At 32.2% G+C, this 20,772-nt stretch overlaps 1 protein-coding gene across 1 annotated transcript in view; it reads left to right on the top strand.

Moving 5' to 3' along the window:
* LOC130891370 (nephrin) overlaps positions 1 to 20,772 on the top strand; it is a 526,229-nt gene that overhangs the window by 325,575 nt on the left and 179,882 nt on the right. The window contains exon 2 of the mRNA XM_057796033.1: positions 7,094 to 7,226. Within this exon, the coding sequence (XP_057652016.1) occupies positions 7,094 to 7,226 (133 nt within the window). The remainder of the gene's footprint in view (positions 1 to 7,093; positions 7,227 to 20,772) is intronic.

Raw genomic sequence — 20,772 nt, 5'->3', positions numbered from 1 at the left:
CAGCTCAATAAATTCCTTCACGGTCCATTGCACTTCTAATATATTCCATGAATTGTCGTTTCGCAGGAATAAAAAGCCTGAACCGTTTATTAGAAAAGTATAACAAATATTTTAATAAAAGATGGTAGGGCTTCACGACGCTTTCAACGGATTCATTTTTTTTTATTTGAACTCCATTGTATTCTGCCGTTTTGTTTATTTGGTATATCAATCATCTGGAAACGTCATAACAAATACAAAATTTAATTTAAATTCCGTCAATATCACTAGCACATTTCTCAATTCTGGGATTCCACTGAACCGAGTCACATTATCGATTATGTCATTTTTGCGACTTTTTTCTGAATCAATTTTCTTCGTCCAGCTTTTGTCTATAATGAACTTTGGTTTTATTTTATAATTAAGCCCTGATTGTTGCACAAAATACTAGAGAGCTCGTTTGGGCATTAGATAAAGACTGGAAAAAGATATTTTATTATGCATTTTACTAGATAGTTTTATTATATTAATTGATACCCCCATAAAAGGTTCTCAATATTTTGTAATACTGGGAGAGGTAATTGAACATGTCTTCTCTCATTGAATTCCGTGCCTGTCTGTGTCGAACAGAATATAAATAAAATTGAGCTGACACAACATTAGAGCGTATTGAGAACACGGGGAAAGAAAGTAATAATGGAAAAGAATAATTTTCCATTATTGAAAAAAGTATTCGGACAACAACAGATTTCTTGATTTCAAAACGCAACGTTAGTAAGAAAATTTCATACAAAGCATCTCACGCTTTTATAATAATGACTTAGCATAGAATTATTTTTTTATGTTTTGGTTTGATTATTGCGGAAAGATTATTCGGACATGAAGGTCCATAAACTAAATGGTTTCATAAGTTCTGTATGTCATAGGGATTTAACAACAAGTATTGTTTTCCAGCTATTTCTTCGAGTTTTTTTAGTGCGCACAATTTGAAAATCTCATCACATATTTTCAATTCCAAGCAATTAAATATCATCAGCAGTCATTCTAGCTTATACAATATATTCTCAAAAGAAATATTGCCATAACAGTCCAGTCACCAACAGCAAGTTTATTGCCTCAGACAACTCCATTGGTATGAAAATTTGTATCACCCCCCTCATCAAAATTTATAAGCAAACAATGTTTTTTTGATTAATATTAATACGAATTTTTTGGTATATCAACTTTTATCTCATATATCACTCCGTGAGGTCTCTCCAAATTGAAATTGGAGCCAATACGATCCTGTGCGTTTTATTTCTTGATGTATTTTGGATAAATGAAAGTTCCCAATGGGAGACTAACACCAATGACGGATACTGACGATAGCCAACACACGCTGCGACACATTAAACACTACTGACTTCTGGGAGTGATCTAGATGTCCCCTGGTGAGAGGGAACGTTCAATATTTCGAACATCATAGGGATGTTTACAGCCACAACTTGCTGAAATATGATGGTATTTTAGTTATGTGTTCCAAATTTACGCTCATTATAATTGTATTTTGTAACTCTTCTGGAATACATTATTTTTTTTAATAACTTTGATTTTCCATATAGTAGACTGAAGAATGTCGTGATCTATCCATCATATTTAATCTTGAATATAAGAGAACGGATCCACGAGGTCTTCTACATATTCAAAACACTTATTTGACTATTAATCTTAATTTTATTCAGCTTTATTTTGGTGACTATTTGAAGCATATTACTTTTGATGACACAAATTCGGGTTCAAACTTTTATTTATTTTAACTTTTCCTCCTTATATTTCTTTTAATAGCACTTGGGATTGTGTGATCCAGCTCTCATACTGTTTTCTAAGGTCTGTTCAGAGGTTTTCCAATTTTGTTCATCTGTTTTCTGATATTTTTGTAACATGATCTATTCAACCATGTGCACGTTCTCTAAACCATCTCTTTACATATTGAAGTCCTAATTCTTGAAGTCAATTCTATATTTGAATTTCACTCTCTTAAGTGTTCTTATCTTTTTCATATCAGTCGTCCTCATTATTATTTTTGTTAATAATGTTTAGTATCTTGTTTCCGTTGCATATGTAAGAATAGGTTTCACTCTCAGTCTTATAGATTTCAGTATTGATTTATATATTTTTATATTTTTCCATATTATATAATCTTGAGTATCCGCTGACCCTTAATGCTTTCATCGCCTTAGCTCGTACCTTCTCTATTAAATCCCTTTTGCTTGATATTGCCCATTTCATTGTTTGCTGTATTATATTATTGTCAGTAGCTAGTTTACATAAAATCTATTGAGTCTTTTTGGATGAGATACTCATGTTATATTCATCTGCCGTTATTTTCATTCTATTTAGTAGTCGCTGTGGGTCATCTTCATTTTCTGCTACAGTAGTCCATCATCCGCATACCATAATACTTCTTTCAATTCCTCTCTCATTCTGTAGCCTCCGCTGACCATATTGGTACTTTCTGTGATTCCGTTAATGTTAATATTCTTCTTCTCATGTCGTCTATTATTTGAAGGTTGACGACCACTTTTTTAAATGCGTCTCTGTCTCTCGCGACATGAAACAATTCTCCGACGTTGAGATTTGTCCATTCTCTTATGTTACGGAGCTAGGATTTCTTGCCTTTCTTTCTCTCCACTCTGCTGTGCATTATGTTCTGTAGCATTAGGTATTTGTCGTTGCGTAAGATTTTTTTCTTATCTCAATAATTGTCAACAGCTTCTTCCGCGACCAATGCGTCTTAGTACTTCGTCGTTGTTGATTCTGTCAGTCCAGGGTGGTATCTTCAGGATGCGTCTGTAGAGCCACATCTCAAATACCTCAAGTTTTTTTATCATTTGAGCCTTCTTCAAGGTCCAAGTTTCCACTCCGTATATGTTGATATTGAATAGTGTAATATGTATGTTCGGTTCTAGTTTTATTCCTTGTTACATTTCCGGTGTTCAGTTTTTTAGTAATATTTCGATATTTATGATCTATATTGTTCTTTTTTAGAATCCTTAATACGTCCCTCAATCTTACAGGTTTATAGATAAATTTGAGGAAACATAGAAAATTTTAGTTTGTTGAAATTCATTAATTTTCTTACTAATTGACGTATTATGAATAATGCGTCAATCGACAATCTTTTTTCTGTGAACCCCTTATTTTTTTTTCCGAAATTGGGAACTTTCTGGTCTCATCGCTATGATTTTCGTTTTAACACTGAGCTTAAGAAAGATGTTTAGGAATCCATGCTTTCTCGTTTTTTATCAGAAAAAAAAATCGATAGTTTAAACTTGTATTATTCCGTACATTCGTTTCAAATACTTCTTAGGTTTAAAACCTGCTTCTTCTTCAGCTTCAGCCTCCTGGATCCAGATTGTCACACCATCTCTTTCTCGGTTGACCATTACTTCTTCTGGCTGTTGGCGATTTATCCCTTGCATTAGTCTTTCGCTTGTTTTCATTTTAGTATCCAGTCAATAAAATTCTCTACCTTACACGTATTTCTTATGTTTTCACTTCTTTCTCTGTCTCTGTGTTTTCCCTGCTATTTTCCTGAGTAATTTCATTTCCGTTGTATCTAGTAGTCTTTTTGTCTTAGTTGTATCGGGTCTTGTCTCTACTGTATATTATATTATTGGTCTAATTGTTGTTTTATATATTTCAAATACTCAAAGAAATTATATGAATTCTTCTTTTTTGGTATAGACATTGCTTGATAGCCAAACATAAACGTAGACATAAATATACTGCCTAATTAATTATATGGTGTCGAAACATGGACTTTAAAAATATCTACCACTAATCGCTTAGAGGCTTTTGGAATGTGGTTATATAGACGCATGCTCAAGATACTGTGGACAGCTATGCAAACAAACGATGCAGTCCTGAACAGAGCAAATGCGGTTCGTGAGTTGGTGGATAACATTAAATGCAGGAAAATTGATTATTTGGGACACAAAATGCGTGGTAGCCGGTTTAGTATCCTCCAGTTGATTATGATGGGTAAAGTTGAAGGTCGACTGGGATAAGGGAAGCAGGACAGTTATTTAGCCTAACTCAAGATAAAGAGAGTTTTGCCATGCTGATCGCCAACGTCAAGGAGACTTGATACGGCACGCTAAAAAGAAGGTTGCCTAATTATTGATAACTGAAATATATGATATGGAAAGATTATTATTTCTATCATAACAGAATTTTTTAAAAACAGTTACATTTTTTGATAAAGCTGTTCCAAAAATGTGTTCAAATATTAATTAGAAAGTGACAATGAAATTTTTCATTATTTTAGTGGACCGTTGGATCGGGAACTAAGTGAATCAACTGGGTTATTAGGTTTATAACGTTTCTGAAGTATCTGGTTTCTCCATATTTTTCAATTAGATAATGGATTCTACCTTTAAATGGATTATAAAGAAAATAGGGGGATTTGATGAATGAGTTCAAAAGAAACAATAACGTTAAGTTCTTTTTCTTTTGGAAAGTTGTGGATGAAACTTTTTTTCCTATAGCAGAATGTACTGGATGATAAAGAATTCTTTGTGTGCAGGTACGAGTACAACACAAGTTGTAAAGAAGTGATTTCACATCCGATGTATTTATTATATCAGATATTTTATCAAATACATCAGATAACAATAAGTATTACACCACGGAAGAAATAGTGGGTTTAAAAGAAATATTAATAGATACAGTTTTATTCGCATTTTCGCACAATACTTTTATAATTATTACAAAATTATAGATATTGATTATTTATTTCCAAAGAAAATCTGAACTAAAGAAAGACTTTGAATTGATAAGTTGTTTCCAAGAGAATTTTTGAAATGAAACAAAATAACTAGTATAAATTTGTTCATTGAAACTCACAACAAACTTCAATCGATTCTTTTATTCACCTGTTACAGTTGGTTTATATTTATCTATGTAAATGAATCTTTTGTTCTACCAAACTTTAGATTACATTTAAAGTTTTCACATGATGATAATTTCATAAACGGAATCTTTGGACTCAATTTCCGAAATTATAAATTTCCCTCACACCCTCAAGGTCCAATAACAATACATTAATCTAATAATACTGTCCCATAGTCCTCATCACGTTCATTAGTAACCTAACGATTTCCTTTTGGAGAAACGGCCAGAGTGCGACGTGAATAAATTAGTACATCAATAAATGATTTTTGCTGGTAAATGACATCGAATTAATAAAAACAATTAACTACTTAAAGCTATCATATTGAGAATCGCCTGTTCACAGTTTACTAACAGTGGAAATTAACGAACGTTGCCCCGTTTACCAGTGCAGCCTCAGATAATAGGAGATAAGTAGTGCGGTCCGTGAGTTCTTTTGACTACAGAAGGGTAGAACCTACACAAATCAAAAACAGAGTGGAAGCTGTTTACTGTGATTGTGTCCATCATTTTTAATAGTTGAAAATTGGTTTCGATAGAAACGAGAATTATTAAACGACGGACGTGTGGAAAGTCCTGTGACAGTATTACTTCAGAAAACATTGAATGAAAGAGATTGTTCTATATGAGTAGCGCCTAAAACCAAAACCAATCGTATTACAGACAATGATTTTAAACAAGTGTTCTAAGGATCTAAGAATGCATTGCAATATGAAAAAAATTAAAACAAGATGGGTGCCTCGTATACTCAGCAAAAGCAACTTCGAGTAGAATCCAATCCAATATAACGGGTGTTAAACTATGATCCGATATCAAAACGAGATTCCATGGAGTGGCATCTGGAGTGTCAAAGCAAAGGTCACGAAAAGTGGTGACTTCAATATTTTAGGAATGCCAAGGTATCCTTTAGATTGACTTCAAAGAATACCCTCGGGAACGTGATATATTACTCTGATTGGCTAAGGTAATAGTGCCAAAAAATTATCAAAAAAAGACGAGGCAAAATCAGCGGAAGTGTACGCTTGCTTGTCATATTGATGCAGCTCACACTGCTTCGCTTTCTAAGGCTACTGTACACGAATGGCGCCCACCATATAGCTCTGATTTGGCTTTGTCCAACTATTTTTTTATTGAAAGCTGAAGGCTGATTTAAAGGGTGAAAGATTTAACAGCGACGATGTAATTAATCTGACGGTGCACGAACATTTTGATTCTAAAGGTGCATCATTTTTTTTATGTTATATGCTTTTGTCAGACGTTCTGAAAAATGTATGAAAACATTGAATGATAATTACAGTTTTTTCCTTCCTTTGCTAGACTGAGAACTCTTAGACCACACCAGGTATGTCAAAAAACGTGCTTTTATAGTTAAACGAACGGAAAACTAAATATTTGTATCTTTGGACACTATGAAGACGATATTATCTACTTGGATTCTGTTAAGTTAAGTTAAGTAGTTGAACAGATTAATAATCAGAAAGAAAATAAAACTGTTTTTTTTTGTGATGCTTCGAACATCCACTTGAATAGGTGAATATTCACTCAATATTAGTAAAAAGTAGATGATAGTGACTAAAACCATGTTCCTATCGTGAAATTCTTTATGGTGTGTCTGATACACCATATTTTACAAGAACCTTACCTTTCTTTAGGACCCTTGAAGGGGTTGGCTGCTTCTCAATGACCAGCAATGAAGAAATTTCAAATGTAAGACCCGCTAAAGATTGAAAAATTATACTTAACTTGAGATATATAATGAAAATTATTGACATTGATTTTCTTGTTAATCACTTTATTCTTATATAAAAAAATATGGCTCAGTTTTCAATGTAATTAACTGAAAAAGTCTTGTTTCTAATTTTTGAACTATAATTCATCACTTTTTGATGCTATTTACTGTTCTCTCAAACTATATTTTTATATTATCATCCTTCATTCGAAACGGTTAAAAGATTGTGTGAAATGCAAGTAAAATTTAAATTAATTACTGTTTCCATATTACGAAAAAAAAAAATGTTGTATTCCACAATCAAAGTATCGTTATCACCTTGAATGCGGTCTAATTTCATCCCTCCTCTGAATGTAATCATCTAAGTTAGCCTTTATTATGAATTCCTAGCTGGAAATGAAACTTTTCCAACTAAAGGCATTTTAACAATAGTAACACGAATAATTGTTGCAGTCCCCATGGAGGAGGTTCACGGTGTGCTCGGCAAGAAGCAAAGTCTGCCCTGTGATATTAGGACAAGGGATAGAGATGACGCAGTTGCCATGGTTTTGTGGTTCAAGGAAACCGTCGGAGAGCCGCTTTATAGGTGAGTGATTATTGCTATTTCTATTGTTTGGAATCTTTAGAATTATCTATGCGTGAAAACAATCTTTGTATTACCTAACTTAACTGGAAACTCACTGAATCGTTTCATTTTATATTAATAGTCTGCTTGGAAAGCGTAAAGCTATTAATAAATTAGAATTACACCACATCCAAGTTACAGAATTAATTTAAAATATTTTTGAAGAAGTCAGGCAAATGTCCTAACTTAATTTTATTAGTTCACTCATTGAAACATATTTGACAATAAATATTTGAGGAATGCAATACGAAAGACTTATTATTAGCTAAATTTTTTCTTCTTTATCGTACTAGATTTCAATCCATGTACGTCGTGGTCGATATCAATATCTAATCTTATTGGATATCTACTTGAAGTATGTCAGAAGCTTTTGCTACTCTAGTCTTTCTAATACATCTCAGATTCAAATCTCTCAAGTTATTTATTTCAAGTTGATTTCAAGTTGATTGATTTATTTCCTCCATTCTCGAATTCACTTTTGCACATGTTTAAATCAATTATCGAAGAATTCTTTCCATTCCGATTGAGGTACCTCCAAAACATGTGATTTGAACCCATCAATCGCTTCTTCGGGTGTAGAAAAACGTCACAGAATCTGCAGAAATAAGAAGAAACATTGGATGGCAAGCAAGGACTGTACACCGGATGACCCATCAAATTGATGTGTTGACAGCATTTCTTTGCATCAATCGACACGAGCTTTTTTGAGCGATTGTCAAATAATGCGGTATCCAACGCGAACGAATCTTTTTAACAACATGTTCATGGTATGTTAGTGAAACTAATGCCCAAGTACGCCAAAAGCTCCAAAAGGAGATGTTCGCTATTAAATTCCATTTTTTGAACAAGATCAATGCTTCAAGTATCCGTATACAATTTAAATAGCACTCGTGAGATAACACGTTCACCATTAAAAATGTCAAACTTCATTATGGTAATATCAGATTTGCAATATTCACATCAGCGTTGCCACATCTCAAAACTTAAGTAACAACCGTCGCACATAGATCGTTTTTCAGGATTTAGGCGGCCAAAATTATGTTATGTGATATTTATATTACAAAATAGTTACATAAAAAGAATTCTGTGTTTGGAATAACTTATCGAAATTATTTGTTGGTGCACGGTGGTTAGGCGCACCTACTTGTGATTTTTTATCAAAAAATATTTTATTCGAGATCGTAGTTGATTTCAAAGTGTTTTTTAATATTATATTGAAAATACGTATGACATACTCATGGCTTTCCCCAAGGAGGGACAGCTGTCTACGTTTTAGTAATACTTTCAGGTATGTATTATTAAATAAAACAAAGTTTATTTTGTTCTAATAAGTAAGTAAATATATTATATTATTAAAAGGATCTTTACATTCGTTATACAATATTAAAGTTACATAAGCTAAATAGATAATCACTAAAAATAATCAATCATACATTGGAGACTTATTCATCTACATTTAAATTTTCGCCGCTTTCATCAATTTCCATTGGTCGGTTTGGCTCAGCAGGAATTAATAGCTGCATTGTATCAGGCAAAAATAAGTTTGAAGCGGTTTTTTTGGTCTTTCTCATGGAACTAATAAATGGGTCGGATGTTAATGGTAACCTATGATAAATATCTAAGTTGCATTCTTCCCTCGAAAACTTGCGAGCAAAGTTTAGGCGATAAGACTTAAAATGTTTATTGCGGGCCTCAGCAGCTTCTTCCGAAAATTTGCCCTATAGACAACAACGAATTTTCTATTATTGAAGCTCCATGAATTAAGACCTTATGCATCGTTGGAGTCATAGGATGCCAGCCATATAACTCAACATATAGTTTCGCAGTTTCCATGGCGTATTTATCATATTTTGCTACGTCAATCTTATGGCCTTATCCTCACCACAAACAATTCGTAGAGGCACAAATGAGCTTATAAAAATATTAGCATCAGATTCATCTTCGTTTGAGAGTCTTTGTTTAAACTGAGCTTGTTGAGAGCCGTCACAACCCCATTTGCAGATTAACAGTAACGAGTTCTTTTCAACGGCATCAAGTGTGAGTAAGACTTCTTCTAAGAAGAGGGATAATCTGGTTAGAGTGTGATCCAACAAAGATTGTAGGTTTCCTTCTGCGCAGGTAGACGTCACTCGTAATGACTCCTTGGGTAGGTAGCAATCTTCTTTGGCCTTCAATAATAATTCATAATGTGGAGAGAATCTTTTGTTCGTTGCTCGAATAATTTCGTACTGTCTTCTGGACAAATCGGCTTCAACAAACATTGTCAGTGCTTGTGGAGGAGTAAGGGGCTCTATTTCTTAAGACTTTGAATGTCTGTTTTTACAATCACTGGCAGACGCAGAAGAATTTGTAATGTCTTTTAAAACAGTAGACGCGTTTCTTTTTCCTTCTGTTTGTAAAATTACTTGTGCCGCGTGAACAATTACTTCTTCGTCGTAAGATGCGCGGACTCCTTCAGTTTTTCTTCTCTTTGTTCTTTCGCTAGATTCGGTGAAAGATTTGGTAAGTCGTCCTGGCCTTTGATGCGTGTCTACGGGAATCTCAAATGTCCCTTCCAACCAAGAATTATTGGCCGCCAAAAAGTTTTCAAGTATTCTATGCGCCCGAGACCACCTCTTTATCAAATCACATTTGAAATACGAAAACTTCTTTTTTATCACATTCTTATGTTCTTCTGTGGTAACACACGAGTAAACAATTTTCTAAATATTTAATTTTTTCATTTATCGATAATGTTGCTCGTTCATTTTATCGAAGAGGTATTTACGAGTCAACATTTTCACCCCCGAGCAGCCAGGTGAACCTATAACAATAAAAAAATAATATTAACACAAAAACATAAAATCCGATTTTTTCCTATTTTTGTCAAAAAAATTTCAAACTCGTTTATTTTTAAAACTAGCAAAAACTAGCAGCTGATTTTAAGCAGTTTTCTTTATAAGACTTTATACTATATAATGAAATCAAAAATGTAACTCGGAAAGGTGCGGAAGTGAAGTTTTTTTTCGATTGAAAAATAAAGAAAAAACATTTCTAAAAAAAGATATTATTGTCGGCTCATTATGTCATTCATTGACAATATATTTAATACAATTTCATATTAATTTAATAAAGGCTCACCTGTATTATTGGTATCCATCACTTAAACAAGCAAATATGACATGACACATAAAATATTCACCGAAGAAAATGATATACGAAAAGGGCGTCAAGAACTTTCACGTGCAGTAAGTGCGACAATCAAGTTTCGACTAGTAATGCAGCGCGCTCGCGCAGTCTAGGGATGTGGGTGGGGTTGGCTATTGTTCGTCAGGTAGTCTACTATTCCAGGAAAAAAATTGTTTGTCATTAGTCGATTATTGGAATTTCGACTTATGACCGCCTAAATACTAAAAAACGATCTATGTGGCGTCGCATCGAGCAGAAACAGTGTTGTGTCAGCTCCAAACAAACCTGCATTATATACTGAAAAAAAATTTGGATTTGCAGATATTAAATTAGATAAAATGAAATTAATTTCCCTTGAATAGTTAAAAGTTAGTTAGTTAGTTAATATAACCCACATCTCTCAAATCAGTTAAACCATTACGAAGTAAAAAATAAATTACCAGTATAATAAAATTTATATTGAGAGATTATTGTGGAGACGACATGTATGTAGAAAAATATTTTCTTTAATTACATAGAAAAGAACTTTCAAACCGAAACGTGGATAAACTTTAATTCATATATATATTTTTTTTCTAACGAAACTTAGTAAAAAGAAATCCTAGATTACCGACTTGCCGGAGCTTCGCTGTTAATCAAATCAACGAATAAGCTCTTCGGCCTTTAGCTTCCACTCTATAACGTTTAAAGCTCTGAGGCGTTAACCACTCGGAGCTACGTGAGAATTGCACCACCTGAAGTTTCCACAAGATAAATGAGAAGGCTACCGCAAGAGTTGTCTGTTTTGACAAGGGCCAACTAAATCCTAATGTTGTGTTTTACTGATTAACCGTGTGGAAGAATGTAGATGTTGCTATTTTCGAGAGAAATCGCCTATAAATAAGCAAAGCAATCGATCTCAACTGTGTGTAGTTCATTTAGTTTTATCACTACTTGCTTCGAACTTTACAGGGGCTAATCGAAAATTCTCCATTTTTTCTAAAGCATCTCTTTCAGTACACACAACAAAAAATTTATTATAAATCTTCTTGACGTGAACATGTGTCAATAATCTTCAAAATGTACCATTTTCCAAAATCTAAAACAATGAGAAAATGGAAAATAGCGATAAATAACATGGGTAAATAAAAAGTGAAATATAACTTACAATCATACCTTACACTAACTTAGAATTATTAGTATGTTTCAATTCATTTCTTATGAATTATCTTATTTTGTTCCACAAAAGAATCGATGAATTTGCATCAGTGTAGATGAATCTATTGAGAAATATAGCGACTGTAGATCATGTGCAAATTCTTGAATCTGGATTTCTCTCGAGCTTTTATAGATCGAATAATCCAGCAATATGTATTCAGTATTATCAGGCTCTAGGAAATTACGTATTGAATAATTATTCGTCATTTTAGTTTAGTCCGAAATATACATTCAGGTTCTCCAATTAATGGTCGTGAGTTGAGTTGAGTCTTTTAATATGTAGCAGGAATAAATAATTGTTTTTATTGAATTATTTAAGATGTGAAGCTTAATAGAATTCTATTTGGGATAATTTTGATTTGTAACACTTGTATCTGAGTTGTTTTAGAAAGCTCCCAATACCACTTTGACAAGTGGATATCTTCTTCTTCAATAGATCTTATCACCTGCATCTCGATTTATATCAGCTTTTTCTGTGATATAGATTACTAACTGTATCATCATTTTGACGAATTGAATAGATCTGCATCCGTCTTTTATTGTGATCTCATGTCGACCAGTGGATTTGATTTCCTCCGTTTCTGTCCTATCCATGTACATCCCAATATTTTTACCTCCTGCATCTGCTTGCTTTTACAAGTGTTTAGTATATTACTAATTTGTATACAAATAGTCTAAGTTTTTCTAAATTGTTAATATGGAATGTGTAGTTCCTCTGTAATTTTACACTAGGAATACTGGCTGATTATGTTGTTTGCATCGCTAGGACTTTTTTGGTATTGCGTTGTAAGATATGAGATACGAAAAAGATGAAAATTCAATTGATGACGTGACTATACTTAAGAATTGTGATGAGGAAGCTGTAGATAAAGTATTTGATAGTTTTATGGAAGCCCTCTGTGAAACCGTCTTTTACCAGAGTGATAAACAAAAAAGTTCACTTTGAATCTTGTTTAAACGAAGAGATTGGAAGGCATTTTTAGCAGAGTGGTATTAATGAAATTGTGACAAGAAGCATGACAAGAAGATTTTGTCAGCTGCAATTGTTTTTCGCTTGAAAAAGTTCATCGATGGAAAAATTCAGTATAAATAGTTAGGTGCAGTTAATAGACTTTTGTTTACCTTCAGTTTCCGGAGATGATAACTTGGTTATCAAGACCCGTTTTAGACAGTGTGTGTTAGTGTAGTGATAGTGTAAACAGTGTGTTCAGTATGAATATCGTTGATTCTAGAAATTCAAACTGAGATATTTTTGGCCTACTTATACCTTAAATTAGATATGATAAAGCAATTTGTAGAAGTGTTGAACAAGGACGGAGATTGTTTTAATAACATTTGCAGAAACTTTCCAAAGCTTAGTATGGAAAAATTGATGGAATATGGTGGAAGACTAAAATTTTATCAAAATGATGACTGTTCCGAAGAGTGAAACATGGAAAAATTTGATGTTGGTTGTCGAAAATGTACTAGGTAACCATAATGCAGCAAATTATGAAGAAATGTGCAAAATATGCTGACGAACTTTAGGAGCAAATATGAGTATTAGCTATCTACGTAATAATCTGGATAAATTCAAGAAATTATAGGGAGGAACAGGAGAAGAGGCTCCACCAAGATCTAAAAGTAGCAGATTATTGTTGGTATTTATAAGAGATTGTTTCCTGAAAAATTATGAAAAAAAAGCTCATAAAAGGCGTTTCATATAAATATAAAATGAATTTTCGACATTTTCCTCTTTATTTACTTCGATGTATCATAATTTCTCAAAACATAACTGACATTATAAACATATATGTTACTTTGTTTCTCGTTTCTTGATTTTTGAAATGTAAAATGAAAATAACAATCAAAAAAAATCATAGCAAATCTCACAAAATCATTTATGAATGGTGTGTACTACTAAAACCAAATTATTTTCCTATCTAGGACAACAAAACCACTGTAGACCAGTGAGTTGCGTTGATAGTTCCATAATATATCCCTCATTACGAGAGTAGATTTCAATTGAAAATTTTAAAACTGTGTTTTATTTTCAAGCTTTCTACTCCACTACTCAGTATTCTAAACGATTTGTCATTCAAGCGACGACTTGGTGATTCTGACTCGTTTAAAAAACGAGCTTCTTTATCCTCATACTTTTGTCATCGCATCATTCCGTCTGTTAATTTATTTCCTAAAGAACGAACACAAATTTATATTGACAGTCCAGTTCTGCTCAATTTTCAATTTGTTTCCTACGTGTTTCAAATGTTAACTAACGTCTTTGCTGTATTGAATTGAATTGAAATAATAAAATCGATCATTGATATTGGTTAGTTGGAATATCCTTCGAATATATCAACATTTTCAACTAATGCATAATATTTTTAATCAACTCAACTAGTGAGTTGTTTTAAATATTTTTTTCTACGACAAATTATGACCATTGTAAGTGACGCATACTAAGCAGCCACAAAGAAATTTCAACTATTCTTCTGCCTCCCCTCTTTCTCTGGGTTAATATATCTCTAAAAACGGAGATTCTTAGGTAGTCAACTACTGTATAAGAACTCCTTAAAGAGATGAGTTATAGAGTGATAGTAGATAGAGGTACCCCGCCAGTTGAAAACCACTGGATGTTAATGAAAAAGTACAATTTGTAAATTAATTTTCCAAGATCAAGGGTATACTGAATTCACATAAATTCCTCGCATTTTTGACAGAGTTTGAGACTCTCACGAGATACTCAAAGAAGTTCTTTGCTTTTTTGTCTCAGTGGGTAATTAATAGTTGACGTTTTTTACTGATTTATGGAAAAAAATGACATCTTAACCTTGTCCTTAATCATTTTCGATTAAAGAAATGCAATTATATGCAGATTAGTAAATAGAGAGTCCAACTCATCTCTATAAAGTAATTTGAGGTTAGTCATTCGACAATTTCAATGATTTTTTGGTTTTGTTATTTTTGACGTCAATTTTCCCAGCAGCTGGATGAATCTTTTTGAAATTTGATTGATATTGTAGCATAACAAATCGTCAGTGAATCTATGTCTGTTGATCAAAATTTAACAATAAACTGGTCGATGTCTGTGTGGCCGAATCTATAAAGACAATTTTCTGATTAAGGGACTTCAATGCAGATGTAACTGAATAATTCTATGTATTAATGCTAGAAATATAGATGGTACCTCATGGATCATATCTGTTTCCAATGTTTAATTTGATTATCAAAAAATCATACAAAAAGAAAGCCTTAATGTTCTAAGTATAGCCCATCTCATGCCCACGCCCATAGCCCATATTGAACTCAACGTTCAACAAGTTAAAACCATTCTTCATTTCCACACAAAAATTTCGCTATGAATCTTAATAAATGGTAATCTGGCAGTAAACATCTTTACCTTCTCTCTCTGAAGACGCTATCTTGGCTATCGAAACGCGCATCAGACAGTGTAATTGTGACTGTTGATGTAGTGGTGGTGTAAACAATATATTCAATAATATTCTCTCGAATTCTTAAGTTGATGTTAAGATCATTCACTTTCTATAAATTGATTCTTTCTCGTAGTGTTATTGATTTTTAGTAAGTTTGGAATATATAGAAAGTAAAGTATACCTTCAATTTAATGACCAAATTTAAAAAAAAACATGATAATCTTTCTTATGGATTGAAACAAAAAGCATAATATAAGTTCCCAAGTCATTTTAAAAGAGATATTTCTCCTATCTCTGGAAAGCTTTATATAACAAAGTAGAAGCCAAATCGGGACGGAGAAAATGAATTTATCTTTCACGGGTGTTTGGCTGTAAGGGCCACATTAGTTTTTCTACTGCAGTTTCTAGGCTCGGCACCGGTTTATGAATGGTCCATATAATACTCAGAACAGGAGAAGTAGCGTTCAAGTAATGAGCAGCAACTTCATTACTTTCGATAGTTAATTTTTATGACATACTCAAGGAAAAACCTTAAGTATAGAGTTAGTTAAAGTGAAAAGTAACAGCGGTATAATCAACGAAGAAATACGTTCATCTACAAGGATGATGCTTGTGTAAGGAAATTTTGTTACCATATTTGTAAAGGGTACAATTTCATATTTTAAAACTCTCCACGAAAACTTTAGAACTCTTTTGAAAATTTTTAACAAAATTTTAATTCAAAAATTCGAATGGGAGTTTGTATAAATAAGTAGGTATTTCAGCTGTTTCAACACATAAGGACCGTTAAACATTGAAACTAGCTCTACGCCGACAGATTCCTTGAATCTAATGTGTTCCTAGAGTTTCTTTAGCTCTAGCAGTGCTTTCTTTCTGGTCTTTGGAAAATGTGTGAATTGCTTAGACAAAATCATCTACCATACAAGCTAGAGGCTTAGTCGTAATAGGCTTAAATTATTGAGAATTTATCAGTAGGCTAAACTGCGATAAGCGGTGGCGTGACTTGGTGAGATTTACTCAATCCATAAATTTTTTCAAATAAATAGAAATATGGCGTTCTTTAGACCATGGGTGAATGAAAACAATGAAATTGCAGAGTGTAGTGAGAATAAAGACAGGTACGAATTTAATAATAAAGATTTGGATATACAAAACACAGAAAATCATTTTAAATATATTCGAATTTTTGAAAAAGAATAATATTCAGCAATCTGATAATGCAATCATGATCATGGCTTAATTAACTAGAGTAAATGAATTTTCCATTTATCGAGTAGGGGTTGCTGTGGATCATTCACAGAACCAAAAAACATGTGATGAAAAACTGAAATCAGTTGACAAAGCTACTCAAGATTTTATACGTAGGACAATTTCTAGTTTATATAAGGATAACAGGGTTGCGACATTAGAAGTAATACAGCAAAAGGTAGAAAATTATCCAGAATATAATTATACCAGTTTAGAAACATTACGTCAAGTTACGTTTTATAATTTAATTTTCAGTTTTAGCGAGGTATAATGATACTTTCTCGTAAAAGATATACATACAATATTTATTTTATAATTTATATATTATAATACGCAATTTATAATACAGACCTGTGCTTTTAAATAGAGATTTCAAATAATATTAGTCTTATATTCCTGTATTTCATCTTTGACATGCATCAAAACAAATTTTCGAAGCGTAAAGTTGTCTCGGAACATTATATTTTTAACGAGCATAATGAAACTTTATCGTTTTCATCATCACTTGTATAAAAAAATTTCGCGACGAAACTTAATTTCGTGTTTTCTCTTCAAATCTGTGGAAAATATTTCATTAATCGGGTTATTCCAGGAATTTCACATTTTTCTTAAATTTACGTTCTAGAAAATCGAAAGTTATAACAATATAAGTAACGCCGTGTTTAAAATTACATTTTATATAAAACAAGATTCCAGATTAATTTGAAACAAATGAAAAATAATCGGATCTTCGCGTGTTCAGATACAATATAAAAAAGTTTCATTAGGTTTCGTGAATGTGAAGATTTTTATGACATTCTCACTTGGATTAAGCTTGAAACCAACTTGACACAACACAATAAGTCGTGTGACTAGCTAAGTAAAACACATTTTTTGTTAAAAATCGATTTTATTCATCAATTTAATATCCTTCAAGAGCAATATAATCACTCCAACGCTTCTCTAACTTCTCGATGTCGTGCCGATAGAAGGATTTGTCTTTTGCTTCAAAATAAACAGTTTTAGCAATTTCTTCTTCATTTGAGCTGAATTTTTTACCGGCGAGTATTCTTTTGAGATCAGCGAATAGCCAGTAGTCACTGAGGACCAGATCTGGACTATATGGTGTATGAGGAAGCAATTCGTTCAATTTAACCATCTACTTGTGAATCGGTGTATTGTCTTGGTGAGACAGTGTTTTTTTTTCTTTGGCATATGAGGCCGTTTCTCCTTTATTTTTGCATTCAAACGATTTATTTTTAATGGAAACTTCCTTCTATAAATGAAAATTTTTGTTAATAGTTTTTGATCACTAATGGTAAAAAATGCAGTATAGTCTCTCAAGCCGAGAGTGCGACTATTTTTTTACCTTTTTTTGTGATGAGTCGCTACAAACTTTTTTTACCACTCCCAGTTTCACATGTGCAATTTGAGATTTTCGTCACTTACACTGCTCCGCTATTTAAAGCAGGTTTCATCCCCCGATAGTTTTTCAGACTTTTACTATAGTAGAAATGATAACCTTAAATGATTGGTTGAGGTTATCGTCGGATGAATCATTGAAGAAAATAGTCGACTTTGAAGAAGCTGAAGTCCAGTCTATGTTTTCTTCCAATTTTTCTTATGCTTATATGCGAGGTTTCTGTTGTTTTCATTTGAGCATGATAGTTAGGATCCAACTTATTTGTTGCTGATTTCTCATTTTGCTGAAATACCTTTTTTGGAATCCTATTCAATAGAAGCGTATATGGTTCATTATGTGAGATGAACAACAAGACATTTCAACCAAAAGTGTGAATTGTAAACAATATTAGTGGTAACTAGGATGATTCAAGGTCATCTTACATAATCAGTTCAGTCCAAAAGCGATAATGTTTATTGTTAAATCGTCAAAAAAAGAGCCAGTTATACATTAATTTTTGTATGATATTTGTATCAATGTTGTTATGTCAAAAAATGGAACGTTACTTTCAACAACCATAAATGAATATTAAGTTATCATTATAAAAAATATGACTATTGTAAATATTATTCCATTTAATCTTATGATGTTTTCGGTATTTAACTAACTCAGCAAGTTTATGTAGTTGAATTGAAATTGAATCAATTTTGAATAAGTACAATTCCTAATTCAAATATTAATAGCAAAGCAGCCATCGGAGATGAATTCAAAATTAGCTATTTGCATTCTAAATTGAAATAATTCGTTACTAATTCCACTATTTCAAGAACATCTGATAAAATATTGATAATTGCATCAATACGGACAGCAATTAGATTTGCATTAGGTCAATATCTATCAATTATTTTTGCCCAAATTGAGTAGACCTATAAATATTCACCATATTAGGTTTTGTAGTGTTGACGTACTTAAAGGGAAGTGTAAAATTTGATTCTTTCCACTCGGCAATAAACAAGAAACTTTCTGGTGTGCTTAACAAAATTTAACCTCATAATTATCAAATATTATCATATAAAACTATACGAACATTAATATGAGTGATGACATACACCATATAGTTCAATCCAAAATTAAAGTAATTCATTAGAGAAGAGCGAAACTTTTTCTAATAAATGCGATCTTAGCAATTGAAACCCGGTTATTTAATTGAGATGAGAGATTACGAAACGTATTCCTTTTCATTCATGATTGGTTGTTTCTACTTGCTTCGAATTATATCTTCAGAGTTCTAGAATTTATAATGGATATTATTAATATTAATGAGTTACGAGACTTGCTAAATAAATAAATAAATAAAACCAATTATATTTGGATATGGCTTCATTGTTTTTCGAAATAATATTAATTAAGATCAACTCAAGATACACTTTTGCATGTGTTTTTTTACCAATTATCGAAGAATTTTTTCCATTCCGATTGAGGTACGTCCAAAAATGTGATTTTATGGAAATTACATGTTTTGGAGGTACCTCAATCTGAATTGAGCAAATACTTAGACAATTGGTTAAAACGCATGCAAAAGTGTATTGATCTTAACGGAGAATATTTTGAAAAACAATAAATCCAAATCCATTTGTAAATATTTGTTTTTATTTCTCTCCGTAAGAGCAGTTTAGAGATATTTCAAAACATGAGAATACTTTACAAGTGCTAGTGATTTTTTTCTACAAATTTGGTATTTTTCTTTCTATATTAAAAACCTTAAAACCGTACGTAACATATAGATTATATTCTATAACTATTTCATCTGGTGAAAACTACGGATGTACGATTTTGCGAAATTAGAAGGAAACTCATTAGTATCACACTTTCCAAATTTTTAATTCTTTATGTTACAAGGTAATTAGTGATGAGTATAGATGCTTATATAACAAGGACAGAGGTAATGTTACATAAGCTCATAGTCATATGCATTCTAATTAACTCTCCATAGAACCTAGAGTACAATAGCAGAGCGTCACGTATCAACACCTCATTGATTTTCCTAGTTGAATTTGCTGGGATGCAGTCGATACAATAAACTGTTTGTTTCTAATTCGTGAATGAGAATTCCTCATTTGTTAACTGTTACCAATAGTGATAACGACTTTTATAAGTAATAAATTTATATTGTAATATTTTTCTCCTTCCTTAATGTATTTAAACTGTTTTTCAATATATAATAAATTTATACACGCCGTCTTTCACTTATTTAATTTATTCAAACACTAGACTCAACTAAATAATATAATAGTTAACACGAATTAATATCAGAAAGGACTTTCCTAGAATCCTAGAAGTGAATAAACAAAAATGAATAAATAAAAAGACGTTTCTAGAAATTACTTCAAAAAATTAATATAAACAACTCACCGCTGTGATAAAAACATGTCAAAGAAGGCAATTCAAAAATGGCCGCCGCTTTCGGTGTATTCTCCAAATTTTAGAATTCCATTATAACCACAAAGGACCGGCTCCGCGATCCATGTCATTGATGAGTTGCATTCACATTTTATGAAGCAATGATTGATTGACTTCTTTATCACGGTTTGACGTAAGGAAATTTTAACATTTAACTTTTCTTGACAAATGCTTAATTGAGATCATGCATATAATTGATTTAAACTTCCACTTTTAGTTCTACGTTTGTAAAGCCAATCATCAGATTTTTCAACTACAGGAATTGAACGGGAATCAGTTTTTCATCTTCATGCATTTGCATTCTGACTTTAGTTCCTTTTTCGGTTACAGTGTTTTTTCACTGTCTTCCGCAATTTAACGATGTACTATTCGTTACTTTGCCAACTAACTAAGTAAAGCTTTTCTAATTTGAATTTGACATTTAAAGAATGGTATCGGAAAATCTACTGATTACCGAGTTTATTTGCATATTAATGCATTCTAAGGTAACATACTCGTATATAAAATATATATTCTTCCATGAAACTTATTTAAAGTGCGTACTAAATAGAAACAGTCCTCAACTTATCAAAAATGTAATTTCTCTATAAATGGGAATGTTGTTTTGTTGTCATTGAAATAAAATATAATTTGACAA

Source organism: Diorhabda carinulata, chromosome 3 (genome assembly GCF_026250575.1).
Source record: "Diorhabda carinulata isolate Delta chromosome 3, icDioCari1.1, whole genome shotgun sequence".
Taxonomy (NCBI): domain Eukaryota; kingdom Metazoa; phylum Arthropoda; class Insecta; order Coleoptera; family Chrysomelidae; genus Diorhabda; species Diorhabda carinulata.
Note: the sequence above shows the minus strand (reverse complement) of the source record. Positions and strands in the feature narration are given on the sequence as shown.